Here is a 23,089-nt window from a genome sequence, read left to right as displayed (position 1 = left end):
CAAATTTTGATTATTTATTCATTTTTATTTATTTATTTTTGGATTTATATACCGCCCTACTCCCGAAGGACTCAGGGCGGTGAACAGCCAAAAAGATAAAACACACAAACTACAAAATTTAAAAGACAATATAAAATCCCATTAAATAATTTGGCCCAAAACAAATTAAAACACCCCTAATGTTTTAAAACAAATTTAAAATTTACAATTAAAAGGGAAGTGGCCACGATTATGTGGCCACGGGGATGCTGCAATGGTCACAAGTGTGAAAAACAAACATAACTCATTTTTCCCAGTGTCGTCGTAACTTTGGTCACTAAATAAACGGTTGTAAGTTGAGAACTACCTGTAACAGAGTTGGAAGGGACCTTGGAGGTCTTCTAGTCCAACCCCACTACTCAAGCAGGAGATCTTATACCATCCTATACCATAAATGGTCCAAATTCTTCTTTAAAAACCCTCCAGTGATGGAGCCCTCACAACCTCTCCAATTGTTTTATCATTTTAGGGATATCTCAAATTTTGAGAAACCAAGGAAAAGAAATGGGTGCCAAAGTGTTTGAAGCCAGAGCTAAAACTCCCTCTGACCTTGATTTTTCTAAAACAAAAGCTGCGCTTCATCGTTTGCTGAGAATTCTTTCTGCATCTTTTCATCCTTCCTACTGAAAGACTGAGAAATGACTCCTCCTCTGCGGCTCTCACAGCATGTATATTTATCCTCCAAGGTGCCCTGTGCCAAAGGGGCATCCGATTCAGCATGATTTTGTGGGCCACTCGTTCCACCCTTCCCATCCCCTGAACCTCCGCTTGCCATCTGAAGTCCAGACAACTCCACCGAGTCTTTGCCCAATAGACCATAAATCAAAAGGGAAAAGAGGAAAACTGCTTTATGTGATGTCTGTGGCATTAAAGAGCCAAGAGGTTGTTAAAGATACATAGCTGGAAAAGATTGCCCATAAAAGGAAAAACGTGGCACCCATTTCTGACTGGCTGGGCAAGCCCTGAAGTTCAGACAAGGTAGGGTGGCTTCAGCCAGTTGTAGCCTCACTCAATCTACCTCGATTTACGACTTCTAGAAAGAAGAAAATGTCGCATTTTGCCAACGATCTGCAGTTCGGTCTGTCTGCAGGGGGAAAGGAGCAGCCAAAAAGCTCAGATTTATCCCAGCTTGTTATTTTCTCTCTATTTTTATCCTGCCTTTATTTCTTTATAAATAGTACAAGCCAGCAAATCAATCTATCCATCCATCCATCCATCATCCATCCATCCATCCATCCATCCATCATCCATCCATCCATCATCCATCCATCCATCCATCCAATCAATTTATTGGCTGCCCACAGGGTGGATTTGATTTAAATCGAGTTGATTTAAATCACAATTTAAATCATGATTTAAATCACTAGTAAAAAGGCTTGATTTAAATCAACTCGATTTAAATCATAATTTTTAAAGAGCAACTGTCATCTCTGCTCCTCCTCTGACCCACCGTTGACTCACCGATAGTCCCAGTGTTGCAGAATATACAGCCTCCTGCTACATAACTAAGCTCCATTTCATGCTGAAGAAACTAAATTATTTATGTATCCTAAATAGAAAACTATCTTACGATAGATTTTTACCCCAAAAGTTTTTTATTAAAATAAATTCGATAAAAATCAAAAAAATCCGATTTAAATCAAAAAAATCCGATTTAAATTTTAAAAAATCTGATTTTTTTGATTTTTTAAAAAAAATCATTGATTTTTATCCACCCTGGCTGCCCATCTCAACACACGGTAACTCCGGGTGGTTTACAATTTTAAAAATATAAAACTATACAAATAAAATACTACAAGAGTATTGTAGGGTGGTGTACTGCAAATATATCACCCCAGCTAAAAGAAAATATTTTCTCTTCCTAATTTTCCCCACAACAACAACAATCCTTTGAGGTGGGTTGGGCTAAGAGAGAAGGACTGGCCCAAAGTTATCCAGCCAGCTTTCATGCCTAAGGGTGGAACTAGAATTTACCATTTTCTGGTGATTGGGCGAAAGTAACCAGGCCGGCTTTCATGGCTAAGACGGGACTAGAACTCACTGTCTCCTGGTGATTGGCCCAGTCATCCAGCCAGCTTTCATGTCTAAGGTGAAACTAGAATTCACCACTTCCTGGTGATTGGGCGAAAGTCACCCAGCAAAATTTCATGCCTAAGGCGGGACTAGAACTCACCGTCTCCTGGTGATTGGCCCAAAGTCACCCAGCCAGCTTTTATGCCTAACGTGGAACTAGAATTCACCACTTCCTGATCATTTTGCTCAAAATCACCCAGCTGGTTTTCATGGCTAAGGCAGGACAAGAATTCACCACTTCTTGGTGATTGGGCGAAAGTCACCCAGCAAAATTTCACGCCTAAAGCGGGACTAGAACTCACCGTCTCCTGGTTTCTAACCTGGTGCCTTAACCACTAGACCAAGCATTCTTTCTTCCATAAAGATATTAAAATTGAACATCAAACTTGATTCTCTCTCTATAGACGTTATACATTCTTTTCGCTTAATTTTTGCAACCCACATTTTCTTACAAGATTTTTTTCAGGCAGCACCTTCCTCATTTCAGCAAGCATCATTACACCATTCCCATTAACATTACTTCAGTCTTTCACGACTGCCTGATCCCTAATTATTTTTACTCTGCCTCCAAGCATCCCTTTCCTTAAATCCCTTTTCCATTCCAAGGTAGGAGATTATCTCTCGCCTAATAATTTTTTTCAAGCTGTAACTTTCTTTTCCTCGCAGTCATTTTTCTTCCACTCGATTTTTTTTAACATTCCTTCCAGATCTATTTTTTTCTCTACTTCCACCCTCGTCGCTCTCAGTCTGACGTTTTATGCAGAACCTCCAGTCAGCAATTGGCCTTTGCTAATTTTCTCAATGTTTTATCCTGAATTTTTATATCCATTTCTTTTTCATGTGTAAACGTGAGAAGACAAAAGTTTCAGCCACATACAGGAAATCCTTGACTTACAACCACAACTGAGCCCAAACTTTCTATGGAGACCATTGTTAAGTGAGTTTTTCCCCATTTTACAACTGCAGTGATTTGCTTAATAACTGTGGCTAGAAAGATCCTAAAAGGGGCAAAAGAGGACTTGCTTAGCAATGGAAATTTTGGGCTCAGTTGAGGTCATAATTTGAGGATTGCCTGTATCGACTACTACTCCCTCCTCCTATTTTCCTTACAATAATAACCCTGGGAATTCTGGGAGTTGAAATCCGGACATCTGAAAAGTTGACCATTGCATTAAAGCTTCAAGGATGCTCAGAGATACATCGTTTTGAGGAGTTGAGCCAAACTTAACTTTTAAAAGTTATTGTTTTGGTCATCTGCCTACATGATACAGAATTACACATTTGGAAGGGACCTTGGAGGTCCTCTAGTCCAACCCCTTGCTCAAGCAGGAGACCCTATGCCATTCCAGACAAACGGTTATCCAATCTCTTCTTAAAATCCTCCAGTATTGGAGCATCCACAACTTCTGGAGGCAAGGAGTTCCACTGGTTAATTGTTCTCACTGTCAGTAAATTTCTCCTTAGTTCTAGGTTGCTTCTTTCCTTGATTATTACCAACCTGCCTTCCATTGAGGATCTGTATACTGCACGAGTCAAAAAGAGGGCTGGGAAAATATCTACAGACCCCTCGCATCCTGGACATAAACTATTTCAACTCCTACCCTCAAAAAGACGCTATAGAGCACTGCACACCAGAACAACTAGACACAAGGACAGGTTTTTCCCCAACGCCATCACTCTGCTAAATAAATAATTCCCTCAACACTGTCAAACTATTTACTAAGTCTGCATTACTATTAATCTTTTCATCCTTCCTATCACCCATCTCCTTCCACTTAGGACTGTATGAACTGTAACCTTGTTGCTGGGATCCTTACGATTTATATTGACTGTTTCCTAATATGATTTGATTGCTTATTTGTACCCTATGACTATCATTAAGTGTGGTATCTCATGATTCTTGACGAACGTATCTTTTCTTTTATGTACACCGAGAGCATATGCACCAAAGAGCCTTGGTGGCACAGCAGACTAAAGCACTGTTAAGTAACACCAGCTGCCTGCAATTACTGCGAGTTCAAATCTCACCAGGCTCAAGGTTGACTCAGCCTTCCATCCTTTCGAGGTAGGTAAAATGAGGACCCGGTTTGTGGGGGCAATAAGCTGACTTTGTGTAAAAAAGAACACCGCTTAGGGGGGCCCGAAAGCCCTACTAAGCAGGTATATACAAAAGTATGAAGGCTATTGCTTAACGCATTGTAAGCCGCCCTGAGTCTCCGGAAAAGGGCGGCATATTTAATTTAATAAATAAATAAATAATAAATAAATATAAATCGAACCAATAAATAAACAAATAAATAAAGACAAATTCCTTGTGTGTCCAATATAGAATTCTGTTCTGTTCTGTTCTGTTCTGTTCTGTTCTGTTCTGTTCTGTTCTGTTCTATTCTATTCTATTCTATTACTCTACTCTACTCTACCCTACCCTACCCTACCCTACCCTACCCTACCCTACCCTACCCTACCCTACCCTACCCTACCCTACTCTACTCTACCTTCATGTCTGCAACATCATCCTGAGAAGCAACCTTAGAACTAAGAAGAAATTTCCTGACTGTGAGAACAATTAGCCAGTGGAACTCCTTGCCTCCAGAAATTGTGGGTGCTCCATCCCTGGAAATTTTTAAGAAGAGACTGGACAGCCATTGGTCTGAAATGGTATAGGGTTCCCTGCCTAAGCAGGGGGTTGGACTAGAAGACCTCCAAGGTCCCTTCCAACTCTGTTATCCTAATCCTAGTCCTAATCCAGTCCTAGTTCTAATTCTGAGCAGAGCACGGATTCAAACAGGATAAACTTTCCTGTTTGAATCCGTTTCAAACTTGAAGAGTTTCAAACTTGAAAAGTTTCCTTGTTTACAAAGAGTCCTGGAGAGGCCCAACGGCAGCCAGCGGGAGAGGCGACGGGCAGCTATTAGGAGAATACAGTAATTCAGGAAATCCGTCTATTCAAACCGATCAACGTATTTAGGAAGTATTTCACTGGGGACCAGGTGAAATACAAAGCAAACGTCGAGGGGGGAAAAAAGGAGAGAGTTAAAGACGCAGCAAAAAAAACGTCAGCCAGTCCCTGCAGCCAGCCATTTCTAAAAGAGGAAACGGGTGCGTCCCCCAAGTTTGCAAAAGATAAAATATTGCAAGGGGTCCTTAGGAAATTCTATTTTAATCCATAAAAACCCATCTTGCTTTTTCCCTTCTTTTATATGGCAAAGCACCATGGAAACTTGAGATGCAATTCCTCTTCGGTTTAAAGATATTTTTAATCCTGCCTTTATTTATAAATAACTCAAGGCAGGGAACATGCAGGCAGGCCTCGACTTATGACCATTCGTTTAGTGACCGTTACAGCAGCACTGAAAAAAGGGACTTAGGTCCTTGAAGTTACGTTCATCACAGCATGCCCACAGTCACGTGATCAGAATTTGGGCAAGTGACAATTGGCATGTATTTCTGACGGTCATAGTGTCCTGTGGTCATAAAATTCCCATTGGCGACCTTCCCGTCCATCTTCCGTTAAGCAAGTCAATGGGCAAAGCCGGATTTGCTTAATGACCATGTGATTCACTTAACAACCATGGCAAAGAAGGTCGTAAAATCTGGCGTGGCTCACAACAACAGCTTTGCTTTTGTTGGGCTAGGCTGAGGTCACCCGGCCAGTTTTCATAGCTAAGGCGAGACTACAATTTACCGTTTCCTGGTGACTGGCCTGGAGTCACCCAGCTAGCTTTCATGGAATGGGCGGAACTAGAACTCACCGTCCTCTAGTGATTGGCCCAAAATCACCCTGCCAGCTTTCCTGACTAAGGCGAGACTTGAACTCACTGTCTCCTGGTGATTGGCTCAAAGTCATTCAACCGGCTTTCATAGTTAAGCCAGGATTAGAATTCACAGCCTTCTGATGATTGGCCCAATCACTCTGCCAGCGGGACTAGAATTCACCATCTCCTGGTGACTGGCCCAAAGTCAATCAGATGGCTGTCATGGAATGGGTGGAACCAGAACTCCCCGTCTCCTGGTGATTGGCCCAAAGTCACCTAGCCAGCTTTCCTGACTAAGGCAGGACTAGAACTCCCCGTCTCCTGGTGATTGGCCCAAAGTCACCTAGCCAGCTTTCCTGACTAAGGCAGGACTAGAACTCCCCGTCTCCTGGTGATTGGCCCAAAGTCACCTAGCCAGCTTTCCTGACTAAGGCAGGACTAGAACTCCCCGTCTCCTGGTGATCGGCCCAAAGTCACCTAGCCAGCTTTCCTGACTAAGGCAGGACTAGAACTCACCGTCTCCTGGTGATTGGCCCAAAGTCACCTAGCCAGCTTTCCTGACTAAGGTGGAACTAGAACTTCCCATCTCCTGATAATTGGTCCAAATTCATTCAACCAGCTTTCATAGTTAAGCCCGCACTATAACTCAGTCTCCTGGTGATCGGCCCAAAGTCACCTAGCCAGCTTTCCTGACTAAGGCAGGACTAGAACTCACTGTCTCCTGGTGATTGGCCCAAAGTCACCTAGCCAGCTTTCCTGACTAAGGCAGGACTAGAACTCACCGTCTCCTAGTGATTGGCCCAAAGTCACCTAGCCAGCTTTCCTGACTAAGGTGGAACTAGAACTTCCCATCTCCTGATAATTGGCCCAAATTCATTCAACCAGCTTTCATAGTTAAGCCTGCACTATAACTCAGTCTCCTGGTGATCGGCCCAAAGTCACCTAGCCAGCTTTCCTGACTAAGGCAGGACTAGAACTCACCGTCTCCTGGTGATTGGCCCAGTCACCCAGCTGGCTTTCATAGAATGGGCAGAACTAGAATTCACTGTCTCCTGGTGATTGTCCCAAAGTCACCTAGCCAGCTTTCCTGACTAAGGCAGGACTAGAACTCACAGTCTCCTAGTGATTGGCCCAAAGTCACCCTGCCAGCTTTCCTGACTAAGGTGGAACTAGAACTTCCCATCTCCTGATAATTGGCCCAAATTCATTCAACCAGCTTTCGTAGTTAAGCCCGCACTATAACTCAGTCTCCTGGTGATCGGCCCAAAGTCACCTAGCCAGCTTTCCTGACTAAGGCAGGACTAGAACTCACCGTCTCCTGGTGATTGGCCCAAAGTCACCCAGCCGGCTTTCATAGAATGGGCAGAACTAGAATTCACTGTCTCCTAGTGATTGGCCCAAAGTCACCCTGCCAGCTTTCCTGACTAAGGTGGAACTAGAACTTCCCATCTCCTGATAATTGGCCCAAATTCATTCAACCAGCTTTCGTAGTTAAGCCCGCACTATAACTCAGTCTCCTGGTGATCGGCCCAAAGTCACCTAGCCAGCTTTCCTGACTAAGGCAGGACTAGAACTCACCGTCTCCTGGTGATTGGCCCAAAGTCACCCAGCCGGCTTTCATAGAATGGGCAGAACTAGAATTCACTGTCTCCTAGTGATTGGCCCAAAGTCACCCTGCCAGCTTTCCTGACTAAGGTGGGACTAGAACTTCCTGTTTCCTGATAATTGGCCCAAATTCATTCAACCAGCTTTCATAGTTAAGCCTGCACTATAACTCACAGTCTCCTAGTGATCGGCCCAAAGTCGGCTTTCATGGATAAAGCAGGATTACAACTGACCCTCTCCTGTCTTATGGGCCAGCTCCTTCATCCCTAGATCACACTGGCTCCCTTTTAATCCCTCCCGCTGCCAAGCCTTTTGTAGGGGAGGTGGTCTGTACCCCGCTAAAAAAAAGCTTTAAGGACCTCTCGTCCTTTCTCCACGCCAGAGACCTTCACATTGGTCAAGAGGGAGCTCTGTTTCGCTCTCCTGACCTTTGCAACGCGGCCACCCTTCACTCCTACGCACCCTGAGGCTTGGCACCCAACAATCGTTCCCTGCGCGGGCATGAACAGTCTGTTCCGTTGCAAGCGAGAAAAAGTGACCCCGGTTTCCAAAAATCTGGGTTTATCTGACGGTGGGTGCTTTAGCCATTCCCTGTCTGTTTCCCACACCGGCAAGGCCCGTTTTGGAACAATATAGACTCAATTTCCAACATTCAGATGTTTTGAAACAGCCAGTTCCCTCCTCCAGACACATTCAGAAGGTTTGGGCTAGGATTGCTGTAGCGCAAGCTTAAAAGGATGGGAGGTGGAGAACTAGAAGGATAGGATAGGATAGGATAGGATAGGATAGGATAGGATAGGATAGGATAGGATAGGATAGGATAGGATAGGATAGGATAAAAAATGCGGAATAGGATAGGATAGGATAGGATAGGATAGGATAGGATAGGATAGGATAGGATAGAATAGAATAGAATAGAATAGAATAGAATAGAATAGAATAGAATAGAATAGAATAGAATAGAATAGAATAGAATAGAATAGGAGAAAAAATGCAGAATAGAATAGAATATAGAGAAGAGAAGAGAAGAGAAGAGAAGAGAAGAGAAGAGAAGAGACTACAGAATGAATAGAATAGAATAGAATAGAATAGAATAGAATAGAATAGAACAGAACAGAACAGAACAGAACAGAACAGAACAGAATAAAAAATGCAGAATAGGAGAAAAAATGCAGAATAGAATAGAATAGAATAATGAATAGAACAGAACAGAACAGAACAGAACAGAACAAAACAGAATAGGATAGAATAGAAGAGAACAGAACAGAACAGAAATAAGAATAAAAGGATAAAAGAATAGAAGAATAGAAGAATAAGAATAGAACGATAGAGATGGAAGAGACCTCCAGGCCTGCTCTTCCTCTCTCCATCTAGTACCGATTATATTTTCTAGTTAGGTAATGAAACATCTGCAAAAAAACCACCAAGCTCAGAGAGCACCAAGGACCCCACAGTCATCCTCCTTCTCCTCCACAAACCCCACTACCTTGTAGCACTGATGAGGTTACCTAGCTGGGTAATGAAACAACTGCCAGAAACAACCCAGCTCAGAGGGCATCAAAGAGCCTACAGATCTCCCCAAGCTGGTGTCCATCAGATACGTCCCCAGAATTTCAGCCAACCAGCTTTTGCCTGAGAATTCAAAAAGTTGAGCTCCTCCAACACCTACATAGCTTAAAGACTGGGAAAGCAGCTCTGGCAGGTTCAACAGTTCCAAGAAGGCTCCACACACCCATTTGCATCACTCAGGTGACCCTGAGGACACAGGTAAACCTCCAAGTGGCCTCAACGACCCTCTTAAAGGATGCAAATGACCAGCTGCCTGCAAGGAGTATCAATCCTTCCCTTCCCCACCATCCAGTCAGAGCTGAAGAAGCTCCTTGGATGAGAAGCGAAACGTCTTCAAAAGAAAAAAACAAGTCCAGTTGCCTTTTGGGACAACTGTGGCCTGGATGACTGAGAATCTCCATAAACATCTGGCAGGGAGTGGTTCGAAGCACATGAAAAAAAAGCTCAACTCCTTAGATGCTCCATCCTACTTAATTGCATTAAAATAAGCAATAACCTCATCCAGCCAGATGGCTTCAGGTTAATTCCACGTTTCAGAAAATCAGGAAGAAGGGAATATGGAGATCAGCTTGACGAAGGAACGCAAGGAATGCGAAATTAAACAACAGCTCAGTCCTGGGAACAGAGAAGGCGTGAGGAAGAAACTCAACGCAACCCAATCTTGATTCTGTTCGGTATATGGCGAAGTGGAGAGAAACTGGGGCAGGTTTTCAAGATTCTGTTGTTCTATATCGAAATAACATTTCTGTTTTTTCTTCAAAAGGCAATTGGACTTCATCTTTTTCTTGAAGACGTTTCGCTTCTCATCCAAGAAGCTTCTTCAGTTCTTCTGAAGAACTGAAGAAGTTTCTTGGATGAGAAGCGAAACGTCTTCTAAATCCAGTTGCCTTTTGAAAAAAACACCTATGGGACGACCATGATCTGGAGAACCTCCATAGAAATTTAACATTTCTGTCGTTCTACCCTGCCACATTTTCCTGGGCTCCAAGATCACCGCAGATGGGGACTGCAGCCAAGAAATTAAAAGACGCTTGCTCCTGGGGAGGAAAGCTCATGGCAAATCTAGACAGCATACTAAAAAGCAGAGACATCGCCCTGCCAACGAAAGTGTGTATAGTCAAGGCAATAGTTTTTCCAGTTGCAATGTATGGTTGTGAAAGTTGGACCATAAGGAAGGCTGAGCGCCAAAGAATGGAGGCCTTTGAGCTCTGGTGCTGGAGGAGACTCCTGAGAGTCCCTTGGACTGCAAGGCGATCCAACCGGTCAGTCCTAGAGGAGATCAACCCTGACTGCTCTCTAGAAGGCCAGATCCTGAAGAGGAAACTCAAATCCTTTGGCCACCTAAGGAGAAGGAAGGACTCCCTGGAGAAGAGCCTAATGCTGGGAACGATGGAGGGCAAAAGAAGAAGAAGGGGACGGCAGAGAAGGAGGTGGCTGGATGGAGTCACTGAAGCAGTCGGCGTGATCTTAAATGGACTCCAGAGGATGGTAGAGGACAGGAAGGCCTGGAGGAACGTTGTCCATGGGGTCGCGATGGGTCGGACATGACTTCGCAACCAACAAGAACCCTGCCACACTGAAGTAGAATTCCTGAAATCCTTGCTCTGGCCTATCTCGGCCTTGCGAAGAAAACGGTGAAGAGGGGACCCATAGCTAAAGCTTTAAAGCACCCACCTCTTTTTTTTTTTTTCTTTTTTGCAACCTTGTGTGAAAGCTTGAAAAAGTTTTCTCTGTTTCATGGACAACAGAGAAGGGTTGCATTAGTGAGACGTGCAAAGGACATATTCTCAATATTTTCCAATGTCTTCCAGCGCAGCCTTAATATGGAAACTCTCTGGAAGATTAACATGAGTCTAAAAAACTAAGATGCCCGGGGTTGAATCTGCAAAATATAGAATTCATATTCCCACTGAGGCCAGCGCGGTTTCTGCCGACTCATGTGAATCCTGCAAGACAAATGAATTAGTCCCCAAAAGGGAAGCTTCACTTCCTCTTTAGCTTGGCACGAATCCGTCCATCCATCCATCCATCCTAAATTCGCCACAGAGGGTCTCTGCATCGTCCATTTCATATCTAAAAACTGCAACAGGCAGCTAAGGCAGGGCGGTGTGGAATTAAAGGCCTATATGCTTTAGGACGAGAGATAATACACGCTTGGCGGTTGCCAGAGGTATAATCTTAGACGGAACAGTGACAGCCTCTAGCCACAGCCGACCGACACCGATTGCCAAGTGACTTGAATCACAGCAAACTTCTGTAGAGCAGGGTTCACCAACCTTTCGGACCTCAGGGACCACTAAATTCATAATTTTAAGTCCCGTGGACCACTAATATGATCTGCTTAATGACCGGCTGGGTAGGCGTGGCTAGGTGGTCCTGTCACTGGGTGGATGTGGCCAACTCAATGTCACTCACATCGAGGGGCGCCTTGCCGGACTCTACTCACCCCTCCCCTCCCCGCCTGGGCTCCTTAGGGCCCCAACAGGAAGCAGCTGTTGGAGCTAAGCAGCCACCACAAAGAGTTGGCAAAACAGCTGGATCAGTTCCAATTGGATCTGGCCGAGAAGGAGGCTCAGCAGAAGCACCTCACTGAGGACTAGGAGCATAGGCTTTCCAAGGAGAGGGAAGACCTGTGGGAGTGCAAGGCCAGGTACTGGCGTCTGGAGGCTCAGCAGGATGAGATGGTCAGCCAGTTCCAGGCCACGATGCTGTCCCACTGGAACGAGGCCCTCCGGTTCTTCGCCACCAGCGGCTCTTCCCTCCAGCCTTCGCCCAAAGCCCCACACCAGGAGGCCGAAACAGACCCCGAGTCGGAATTTCTGCCCCCCTCCGACCCACATAAAAAGACCCCGAAGGGGGAGACTCTCTGCAGCAACACAAGCGTTCGTTGCACATATCCAGCCCAGGGGCCGTAGTTTGAGGACCCCGGACTTAGTGCAATATAAAAAATGCAAATAATTTTTCCACCAAAATTTTCTCGCGGACCAACTGGTGGTCCACGGACTACCAGTTGGTGACGGCTGGCGTAGAACATCCTAGAGCACCTTAGAGTCGTAAAACGGATTAAATTCAGGCAATAAACTTAATTAGCTCTCAGGTGGAATGCTGCAACTTAATATAGTCGGTTAATATTGGTTGGTTGGTTGTTTTGGAGAAATATTTTCATGCTATGCATTGTGGGCTCTTCCATTAAATTTAATTTAAGCACAGGTAGTTCTGGATTTACCGTGTTTCCCCAAAAAGTAAGACCCTGTCTTATATTTTTTTTGAACCCCGAAATAAGCGCTTGGCCTTATTTTGGGGGAGGTCTTATTATTTTGGGGCGTGTGGAGCAAGACGGGGATCCTCTGGACATCTTATCTGATTTCCAGCTCTGCCTTGTTAACCCTAACTAGCGGAAATGGCGGGGACCGGTTGTGCATGCGTGAAGACCCGGATTGTGGGGGCAATAAGCTGACTTAGTATAAAAAAGAACACCGCTTGGGGGGGCCCGAAAGCCTTACTAAGCAGGTATATACAAAAAGTATGAAGGCTATTGCTTAACGCATTGTAAGCCGCCCTGAGTCTCCGGAGAAGGGCGGCATATAAATCGAACCAATAAATAAATAAACAATAAATAAATGCGTTTAAATATTTTCGGGGGAGGGCTTATTATCAGGGGGTGCCTTATTTTCAGGAAAACATGGTACAACCATTCATTTAGTGACTGTTTGAAGTCATGACGACACTGAAAGATTTATGACCGGCTTCACACTTATGACTGTTGTAGCATCCCATATCAAAATTTGGAGCCCACGGCAACTGATTCATATTTATGACGGTTGCAGTGTCCTGGGGTCATGTGATCCCCATTTGTGACTTTCCCAGCCCGATTCTGACAAGCAAAATCAACGGGGGAAGCCAGATTTGCTGAACGACCACATGATTCACTTAACAACTTAAGTGATTCGCTTAACAACTGTGGTAAAAAAAAAGGTTGTAAAATGAAGCACAAACTGACTTAACGATTGTCTGGCTTAGCAACGGAAATTTTGGATTCCTAAGTCAAAGACTTTATGAGTGTACAAAAAAAGTAAATTTAGACATTAGATACACCTCAGTTGTTCAACTAGGCCAGTATTTCTTAAACCAAAACACTTGAAGATGTATGGACTTCATCTCCCAGAATTCCCTAGCCACTGGGATGGAATTCCTGGCCCAGAGGCATTCTGGGAATTGAAGTTCGCCCATCTTCAAGTGGTCAAGTCTGAGAAACACCTATCTAGGCAGTTGCTTCTTACTACCTGTAGTCCTCGACTTACGACCACAACTGAGCCCAAAATTTCTGTTCCTAAGCAAGACGTTTGTTTATGTGAGTTTTGCCCCATTTTACGACCTTTCTTGCCACCGTTGTTAAATGAACCACTGCAGTTGTTAAGTGAGTAACCCGGTTGTTCAGTGAATCTGGCTTCCCCATTGAGTTTTGCTTCTCAGGTCACAAAAGGGGTGACCCCCAGGGACAGCGCAACCGTCATAAATATGGGTCAGTTGCCAAGGGCCTGAATTTTAAATCATGTGACCCTGGGAATGCTGCAAAGGTCGTAACTTTGAAAAACGGTCATAAGTCACATTTTTTCAGTCGTAACTTTGAACAGTCCCTAAAGCAAACTGTTGTAAATTCAGGCATATCAATTTACTTCATCAGAAAATGCAAATCAAGGGAATGCTATAAGCTAACGTGAAAAACTGGGAACACACGCCTTTCTGAAGGTTGTCATTTCCAAAACCACAAAATCAATGCTTCCCACAAAATTACAACCGACAAAATATGAGGTGTGTTTGCCCTGCCTCTCTACCCGGAAGCCTTTTATTTAATCCATTTGAGATTATTTCTCAGTCCCAGGGCTGTTTTTAAATTCCTTTCTATTATCCCAAGGCTGGCTAAAATTAAAACAGCCGGAGGATTATCAAAAAAAGTGATTATCTTTTTTTGCACAAAACAAAAATACCCGCAGACACATCGCGCATTCCTTCCCAGAAGCAACCTCCCATAGGCAGGAACATCACAATATTGCTTTTTTAAAAATTTACAATATTTAATAATTGTATATTATTACAATATTTAATATTGTAAATTTAATGTACAATATTAAATGTGCTCAAAAATGCAACCGGTCCCCAGTCAAAATAAATAACAAAAAACACAAAATACAGGTAGTTCTCGACTTACAACCTCAATTGAGCCCAACATTTCAGTTTCTTCCCATTTTACCACCTTTCTTGCCACCGTTGTTAAGTGAATCCCTGCAGTTGTTAAGTTAGTAACACGGTTGTTAAATGAATCTGGCTTCCCCATTGACAAAGACATCAATTTATGTCCACAACTGAGCCCAAAATGTATGTTGACAAGTGAGACATTTGTTAGGTGACCTTGGCCCCATCTTATGACCTTTCCTGCCACCGTTGTTAAGCGAATCCCTGCAGTTGTTGAGTTAGTAACACCGTTGTTAAGCGAATCCCTGCAGTTGTTAAGTTAGTAACACCATTGTTAAGCAAATACCTGCAGTTGTTAAGTTAGTAACACCATTGTTAAGCAAATCCCTGCAGTTGTTAAGTTAGTAACACCGTTGTTAAGTGAATCCCTACAGTTGTTAAGTTAGTAACACCGTTGTTAAGCGAATCCCTGCAGTTAAGTTAGTAACAACGTTGTTAAGCGAATCTGGCTTCCCTATCGACTTCGCTTATCAGAAGGTCGCAAAAGGGGATCTCGCGTGACTCTGGGACACAACAACGGTCGTAAGTATGAACCAGTTGCCAAGCTTCTGAATTTTGATCCCGTGATCATGGGGACGCTGCAACGGTCGTAAGTGTGGGGAAAACGGTCACAAGTCACTTTTTTCAGTGCCGTTGTCACTAAATGGACTGTCGTAAGTCGAGGATTACCTGAACGCTGAATCGTAAGCCACCCCAACTCTGTTTTAGCCTATTCCAACATGTTGTGCAACCACCGTTTTCTGTGGACCTCAGTATATATATTATACCCCAGTGACGGCTAACCTTTTTGCCGTCATGTGCCAAAAGCGGGGGGAGCACAGGGGGGTCACGCACACGCGTGCCCACACCCATAATTCAATGCCCCCTGCCCCCCACGCATGCGCATACGACACTCCCCCGTGCTCCCCCCACTTTTTGCACGCGACGGCAAAAAGGTTACTGGTGGGCATGGAAGGCCCATTTTTCGCCCTTCCCAGGCTCCAGAGGTTTTCTAGGCGCCTGGGGAGGGCAAAAACTGCCTTCCCCATTTCCCCCAGAGGCTGGAAATAGCCCGTTTCCCGACTTCCGGTGGGAAAATCAGCTGGCCGGTGCGCACATGCGGGGCTGGAGCTGAGCTAGGGCAACGCTCGCATGCCCACAGATATGACTCCACATGTCAGTTGTGGCACGCGTGTTATAGGTTCGCCATCACGGTTATACCCCTTCACAAAAACCCTGGTCTAGAACTCTTAAGAAGCCCTTCTCCTCTGGTGTAGTCCAGTCCAGGTTTTCCTACTCACCTTAAATATTGCTTTTAGTGGGACCTTGCAAGCAATGGCCTCAATCCGTCTCTCTCTTGCCACATGCAACTTTTTGGGAGCGTATAATTTACTGTCTAAGGGAGGAAGCGGCAAATTACACCCTTCGCCTATCCAATGTGTCGTTGGCTAGCCAGCGTTTCCTATCCTGGCTGGGGATGATGAGAGTTGTGGTCCCATGCCCTCTGCAGACAGGTGGCAGACGATCAGGAATTCGCCTTTGGGAAAACTGACCGGCTGCACGCGAAGTTTGGGAAGGAGGATTAAATGGGGTCCGTTGGCTTTGTCCCTCGGCACGTTAGGAGAAGCCGGATTGTCGGCTAAAGCTCATCATTCGGTGTTATCAGCAGAAGAGGAGGCTTGTAGCATACGGACGTTTCCTTACCCATCTAGGTAACATCATCAGTGCTAGAAGAGAGTGGTGTTGGAGGAGGAGGAGGAGGAGGAGGAGAACTATGGGGTCCTTGGTGGTCTTTGAGCTCAGTTGTTTTTTTTGCCAGAAAGAGAGGGGAGGAGGAGGAGGAGGAGGGAAGGAGTAGGAGAGAGAGAGGGAAAGAAGAAGAGGAGGAGGAGGAGGAAAGGAGAAGAGGAGGAGGAGGAGGAAAGGAGAAGCGGAGGAGGAGGAGGAAAGGAGAAGCGGAGGAGGAGGAGGAAAGGAGAAGAGGAGGAGGAAGAGGAAAGGAGAAGAGGAGGAGGAGGAGGAAAGGAGAAGAGGAGGAGGAGGAGGAAAGGAGAAGAGGAGGAAGGAGGAGGATGGAACTGAGAGTCCCCTGATGCTCTCTGAACTCAGTTGTTTTTTTGCAGATGTTTTATTACTCAACTAGGTAACATCAGCAGTGCTAGAAGGAGGTGAGGTTGGAGGAGGAGAGAAGGCAAAGAAGAGGGAGAGAGGGAGAGGAGCAGGAAGGAAGGAAGGAAGGAAGGGAGAGAGGGAGGGGAGGAGGAGGAGAAAAAGGACTGTGAAGTCCTTGGTGCTCTCTGAACTCAATTGTTTGCTTGCAGACGTCTCATTACCCAACTAAGTAACAACATCAGGGCTAGAAGGGAGTGGTGTTTGCAGAGTGGAAGAGGAGAAGGACAATGGGGTCCTTGGTGCTCTCTGAGCTTGACTGTTCACATGTAGATGTTTCAGTACTTTTCTAGGTAACATCATGGAGTGGGGTTTGCTCTCTGTTTATAAACAAGTAGCTTGCCTGCCCCACTCCTTTGTAGCACTGATGGTGTTACCTAGTTGGGTCATGAAACGTTTGCAAGAAAACAACCCAGCTCAGAGAGCACCAAGGACCCAGAATTGAGCAAAATGTCTTCTCTAACCAGAAAGTTACACATCCCGCCCAGCCCCATGGCCAGATACTACAGTATTCTACTACAGCTTGTCCTCGACTTACAACAGTTCATTCAGTGACCGTCCGAAGTGACGACACTGAAAAAAGTAACGTACAACTTTTTCACACCTACGACCGTGGCATAACTCCCGTGTTCACATGATCAGAATTCAGACACTTGGGAACTGGCTCGCATTTATGACAGTCGCGGTGTCCTGGGGTCATGTGATCCCCTTCTGACAAGTCAATGGGATTCACTTCCCAGCCATTTTACTAACGCCTGCAGTTGATACACTTAACAACGGTGGGAAGGAAGGTCATAAAACGAGGCGAAACCCAACTGCCTTGTTTTAGCAAACGGAGAATTTGCGCTCCATTGTGGTCGTTAAGTCAAGGGCCACTTGCATTGCCAAAAAAATAAGATCCAACATGGATCTGATCACAGAGTCAACTTTAATTCAATGGCACCTCTACCTTCTAATCGCCCCTCATATGTTCATTACACCTGGAGTTTCGCAACTTCAGTAACTTTAAAGGTGTGGGGACTTCAACTCCCAGAATTCCCTAGCCAGTATGGCCGCCGCTAAGAATTCTGGGAATCGAAGGCCACACATCTCCAAGTTGCCAAGATTGGGCAACATTGCTCTCTATATCAGTTTAGGTCAGTTTCTTTCAATCTTGGCCATTTTAAGAATTGTGGACTTCAACTCCCAGAATTCCCCAGCCAGCATAGCTGGCTGGGGAATTCTGGGAATTGAAGTCCACCCATCTTATAAGTCGACAAGGTTATGAAACACTGCCTTAGATGTTGGCCTACATTGTGTTACTCTACCAGATGGGTGCTTGAGTCCCGATCCCCACCCCACAACAACACAACTCCTCAAAGAGACAGCCCTCGTGGGCCACGTAGTCCAATTCCTCCTTCAGACCTTAAAACCGCCATCACAACAAGCCTCAATCATATTAACAACTTGGTTGCACAAGACCTTGCAAATAGTAAGTGCTACCAATGGCTACTCTTGCGTTTACTTGCCGTAAGGACTAGAAACCGAAATAACTTGTCAGACTATTCCATGCCAGTTTCTTTGTAGACCTAGACATAACCACGTTCAAACGGAAGATGTGATATTATCAGAGCCCCACCAGAAGTGGAGAAGACCGTGGCATTCAGGTCCCACATACTGTCCGAGCAAACAATCCTAGATGTGACAACTCGGTCTGCAAAATTTTAACCCTGATCCCCAAACGCTGATGCAGAATCTATCAAAACAAGTCAGCAGAACTTAATCATCAGCCCAAATATTTTTTAAAGACTCCATAACACAAAAAGAAAGATCCAAAAAACTCACCACTTGTGGCTTGGTCCTGGAGCTGATGGCATTCAGATCTCCATGATGTTTGGGGCATCTGGGGAGCTTGGGTTCCGTTGTGGTTGGAGTGGAAGGCGACGATCTGGGGGTATCCACAGTGCTGTTGGGGAGGGTCTCCCCAGAACTCAGAGTCAACATGTAGCGTTTGGTAACATCCTCCAAGGATGGAACCTGAAGAGCTGCAGAAGGTTTGGTAGGCAGGTGTGGGAGCTCCTGGATGGCAGGGTGGGCATTCTGATAGAGCGAACTGGGCAGGTGGGCATCGGAGATGGGGAGGAAGGTGGCGGGTTCACTGGTGTGGCGCACATGCTTGGAGGCTGGCCTTGCTCTGCCCAGCGTGGTGGGCACGGGGGAAGAAAGCGTCATTTCTTCCTTTTTGCTCAAATCCTGGCTATTCGCTCGGTCGCTGCGCTTCTTGGAACTTCGCCGAACTATCCTAGGCGACAGGACTTCAGCCAGCTTGGGATCAAAGCTAAAGTTTTGAGGGACCTCATTGTCTTCTGGAGGCATCGGCAGAATTTGCTCCGACTGGGAGGACAACCTGTGCGCTTCCTGCTCCGTGGACTGGCCCCTTCGCTCCAAAAGGATAGGCTCACTGCTGGACGGAAGAATGTTCTGCTCCATCTCGTTGATGGGTTCTCCGGCGCCCATGAAGCCGGGGCTGGCATGCTCGCCACGGCGGCTGGGATCGCTGAAAGACTTCTTCTTGATGGGCTTCCCGTTCCCCTTCTCGTCGATCACCTTGTCCATGGCCCCAGGCTGGCTGACGATGTTCTGGATCACGGTGTTATAATCCTTCAGGCCGTCGCTGCAGACGGAGAGGTCGCTGGCAGCGCTCCCTGTGCAGTCAGACAAAGCGGCGGCCGAAGCATCTAAGACGCCGGGCTTCGAATTCAACGACCCCAGGAGGTTACTGTCCACGGAGAAGTTCTTGGAGTCCTCTGTGATGGAGCACCTTCTGTGGGGCATGGGGTCGCTGAGAGACCTGTAGGAATCGCCAGTGGATTCTCCGCTGCTTCCGTTGCTGGATTCGGACCCATTGTTTCCCAAGGATGGGAACTTCCTCCGGCGCCGAAGGGCGCTGGGAGTCAGAGGGGTCTCCGGCAAACCCTGGGACACCGTCTTGTGATTGGGGAGCACCTCCTCCACAACCGCCACGTTCTCGTTCCCTTTGGTTAGATGGTTTGGTAGAAGTTTCTCCTTCCTCTCACCGGCCTCCGTTCCTCTTCGGTTGGCCAACTTCCACGCAGCCACGGAGGGATCGAGATAACTGTAGGCAGGAGAGGTCTCTGGCTCGGTCACAATTCCTTCATCGGTCATACTGGATTCAGGACCTTCTTCTAAAGATTTCCTGCAGGATAAGTTTCCTTCGGAACCAGCTTTCTCCAAGCACTGACCACAGCTTTCTTCATTCGGGGCCTCCTCTCCCTCCTCCGTCCCGTCCTTCCCCCTTTCCTTGGACTCCAAAGCGAAATTATAGTCATGTTCTGAGCCAATCTTACTTATCTTCTCGAAAACCTGCCTGGCTTCTTGGATGTACTGATCTTGAATGATTACAGGGAGCACCTCCTCTTCCCTGTCTCGGCTGTCGGAAACCACACCATTGTGGTCGAATCGGGTGGTCAGCAGAAGCTCCGAAGAGCTCGACTTCATGGCATTCTGCAGACAAAGGCGGCGGGAAGCTGGTTTATCCGAGTAAGTGAAGGATTTGGCCCGTCTCAGAGTCGCCGTGAGGTCCTTCAGGGTTGGACGGTGGCCCAAGACCCAACGGTTCGGGGGTTGAACCTCACCTTGGGATCTCCCCACCAACTGGTGCTCGGTTCCTCCCTGGGGATAATGTTCATATCTGCTGACACCATCACCGTTGCCTCCACCAAACGCCACGTCTTCTTGGTCACTCAACCTACTGCCCCTTTTCTTGGCCTTCAGCTCCGACAAGTCCGATTTCAGGAAACTGAGGAGGGCCATGGTCTCACTGGCAATATCCGGATTGGACATGGACTTCTGGTGCTTGGATCTGGCCGCCGGTTCAAGGCCGCAAGGCAGCAAACTCTCAAAAGAGGACAACTCCTGCTTGGACCTCCCCAAGCCCAACGGCAGCTTGGGACGGGCCCGGATGGGGGGCTGCAACCTGGCAGGGCTGTCGCTTGGGTTGAAACTGGGGGTCCGACCCAAACCGAGACCCAGCTTGCTTGGGCCGGTCCAGAAGACGCCCGGTTGGTCATCCTCCTTCAAAGTCTCCGTACTGGAGTATCTGCTGCTACTTCGGGAGCCGGCCGGGCTGGACGCAAAGGGGGGGATGTTGACCTTGGAGACCCGGGACACCAGAGGCAGGGGAGGCCCCGAGGAAAGGGGGGCGGGGGTGCCCAGGAAGGGCCTGCCGCCCTCAGGGGGGACCCCCAAAAGCGGCCTGAGTCCCTCAGCAACGGAGCCCCCTTTGGCTTCTGGGGTAGTCCTCTCCTCCTCCTGGGGGGCCAGGAGACCCCCAGAAAGGTCCAGCTGGGCCTTGAGGTGCCACTCCATGCCGGCCACCACCTGGGCCTCAGTTTCCCTCTTCTTCCTCTCAAGGCAGCGTCTATTATGGGGCACCATCCGGTGGTCTTCCTCCTCCTCCTCTTCCTCACTGCCTGAGGAGGGCCTTGGGGGGCTCTTCCCACGGGGCAAAGGCCTCAACTCGTCCTCGCTGCTGCTGGAGACCTCCGGGGGGACCCAGCCGCCCCAGGCCGGGCAGGGGGGCGACGGTGAGGCGGCGGCCGGCAAGGCCGAACTATGCCAGGAATGCGAAGTATCCCACAGCTGAGGCGGCGGCGGCGGCCTCTCCGACGGGCCTGAGGGACCCCGAGGCGCCCGGAGCCCCGCGAAGGGGATGCAGCTACGAGGCGGCGGAGGAGGAGGGACGCCCCGCCGCTCTTCAGCCCAGCAGGGCCCGCCGTCGGGAAGCAGCGGAGCCCCCGGGAGGTGGTCGGAGCCCGACGGCGGCCCCGTTTTGCTCCGCCAGCCGCCTCCCTCCTCCTCAGCCGGGCCGCCCCGTCCTCGCTCGGCCGCCTGGAGCTGCTGCCGCCGAAAACTCTCGCCGAAAAGTTTGCGCATCTCCGTCACGCTGGGCCAGTCCGGCGCCGGCGCCTCGCCCGGCCCTTTGCAAGAGGAGGAGGCGGCGGTGGTGCTGCTGCTGCGGGGCGGCGGGGCCGGGGGTTGCTCGGGCGGGGGCGTCCCGCCGGCCTCGGAGCCCCCGAGCTCCTTCTGGGCGGCGGCGGCGGGGCGGGCGCAGGTGGCTCTTCCACGGCCGGCCGGAGCCGCGGGAGGAGGCTGGTCTTCGGAGCCGGCGGCGGCGCGGGGCGGGCAGAAGCGCTGGGAAAGTTGGCGCACGGAGGGCGAGAGGCTCCGCAGGGCGCGGCCGGCCGGCTCGGCTGGTGCTGGGCGGGAGGAGACGCTGAAGGAAGCGGCGCGGCCGGGCGACCGCCGCCCGATGGGCTCCGGTGGCGGAGGAAGAGGGGGCTGCCCCCGAGGGTCTCCGCCTCCTCCTCCGTCGGGCTGGGCCGGGCCGGTCCACTTGGCCAAGCGCTGGAAGGAGACGCTCCGGTAGAGGGGAGTCCTCTTCTGGCTCGGGGCCCCCTCCGCCATTGTTGAGGCCGGCGGTGGCAGGGCCCGCCCCCCGGATCTGCGGCGGGATCCCCGAGTCTGGGAAGCGTCCCGGGCACGCCGCCCCCGCCCCGCCGCCGGCCTCAAGCCATCCGAAGGAAGGAAGGAAGGAAGGAGGGTGGAGAGAGAGAGAGAGAAAAAGGAAGGAAAAAGAGGCAGCAGGAGAAAGAAACAGCGAGAGAGAGAGAGAGAGGAAGGAGAAAGTAAAACGAGTAAAGAAACCAACAGAAAACGAGGAAGAGGAAGAGAGAGCAAGAGAAAGAAGGAAGGAAAGAAAGAAAGAAAACACGAGAGAAAGCACTAGAAGGAGAAAAAGAATGAGAGAATGAGAGAATGAGAGAGCGAGAAGAAGGGAGGAAAGGAAGGAAGGAAGAAAATGCGAGAGAAAGAACTAGAAGGAGAAAAAGAGAAAAGAAAAAACAAGAATGAGGGAGAGAGAATGAGAGAAAGAAGGAAGGAAGGAAAGTAAGGAAGAAAGAAAATACGCGAGAAAAACTAGAAAGAGGAAAAGGAGGAATGAAAACAAGAACGAGAGAGTGAGAGAATGAGAGCGAGAGAAAGAAGGAAGGAAGGAAAGGAAAGGAAGGGAGAAAGGAAGGAAGGAAGAAAATACGAGAGAAAGAACTAGGAGAAAAAGAGAAAAAGACAAGAATGAGGGAGTGAGGGAATGAGAGAGTGAGAGAAAGAAGGAAGGGAAGGAAAGGAAGAAAGAAAATACGAGCGAACTAGATAGAGAAAAGGAGAAAAGGAAAGAGTGAGAGAATGGGAGCGAGGGAAAGAAGGAAGGAAGGAAAGGAAGAAAGAAAGACAATACAAGAGAAAGAACTAGAAAGAGAAAAGGAGAAAAGAAAACAAGAAGGAGAGAGCGAGAGAAAGAAAGAAGGAAAGGAAGGAAGGAAGAAAATACGAGAAAGAACTAGAAAGAAAAAAAGAAACAAGAATGAGAGAGCGAGAGAAGGAAGGAGGGAAAGAAAGAAAGAAAAAGAGAAAAGAAAGAAAGAAGGAAGGAAGGAACACTCTACAACTTTGAGAGAAAGAACTAGAAAGAGAAAAAGAGAGCGAGAGAAGGAAGGAAGGAAGGAAAGAAAGAAAGAAGAAGAAAGAAAGAAAGAAAGAAAGAAAGAAAGAAGAGCACCGGGCGTGCGGAGGAGGAGGCAGGCAGC

General features: G+C 47.7%; 1 protein-coding gene across 1 annotated transcript in view; it reads right to left on the bottom strand.

The window, feature by feature from the left end:
• The window catches only part of ARHGEF17 (Rho guanine nucleotide exchange factor 17), a 130,183-nt gene extending 108,275 nt beyond the window's left edge, over nucleotides 1-21,908 (bottom strand). The window contains exon 1 of the mRNA XM_070944104.1: nucleotides 18,267-21,908. Within this exon, the coding sequence (XP_070800205.1) occupies nucleotides 18,267-21,908 (3,642 nt within the window). The remainder of the gene's footprint in view (nucleotides 1-18,266) is intronic.
• Between the last annotated feature and the right edge of the window lie 1,181 nt (nucleotides 21,909-23,089).

Source organism: Pituophis catenifer, unplaced genomic scaffold (genome assembly GCF_029215685.1).
Source record: "Pituophis catenifer annectens isolate HBS135680 unplaced genomic scaffold, rPitCat1.0.hap2 SCAF_4, whole genome shotgun sequence".
Taxonomy (NCBI): domain Eukaryota; kingdom Metazoa; phylum Chordata; class Lepidosauria; order Squamata; family Colubridae; genus Pituophis; species Pituophis catenifer.
This window is presented reverse-complemented; position numbering and strand designations above follow the sequence as displayed.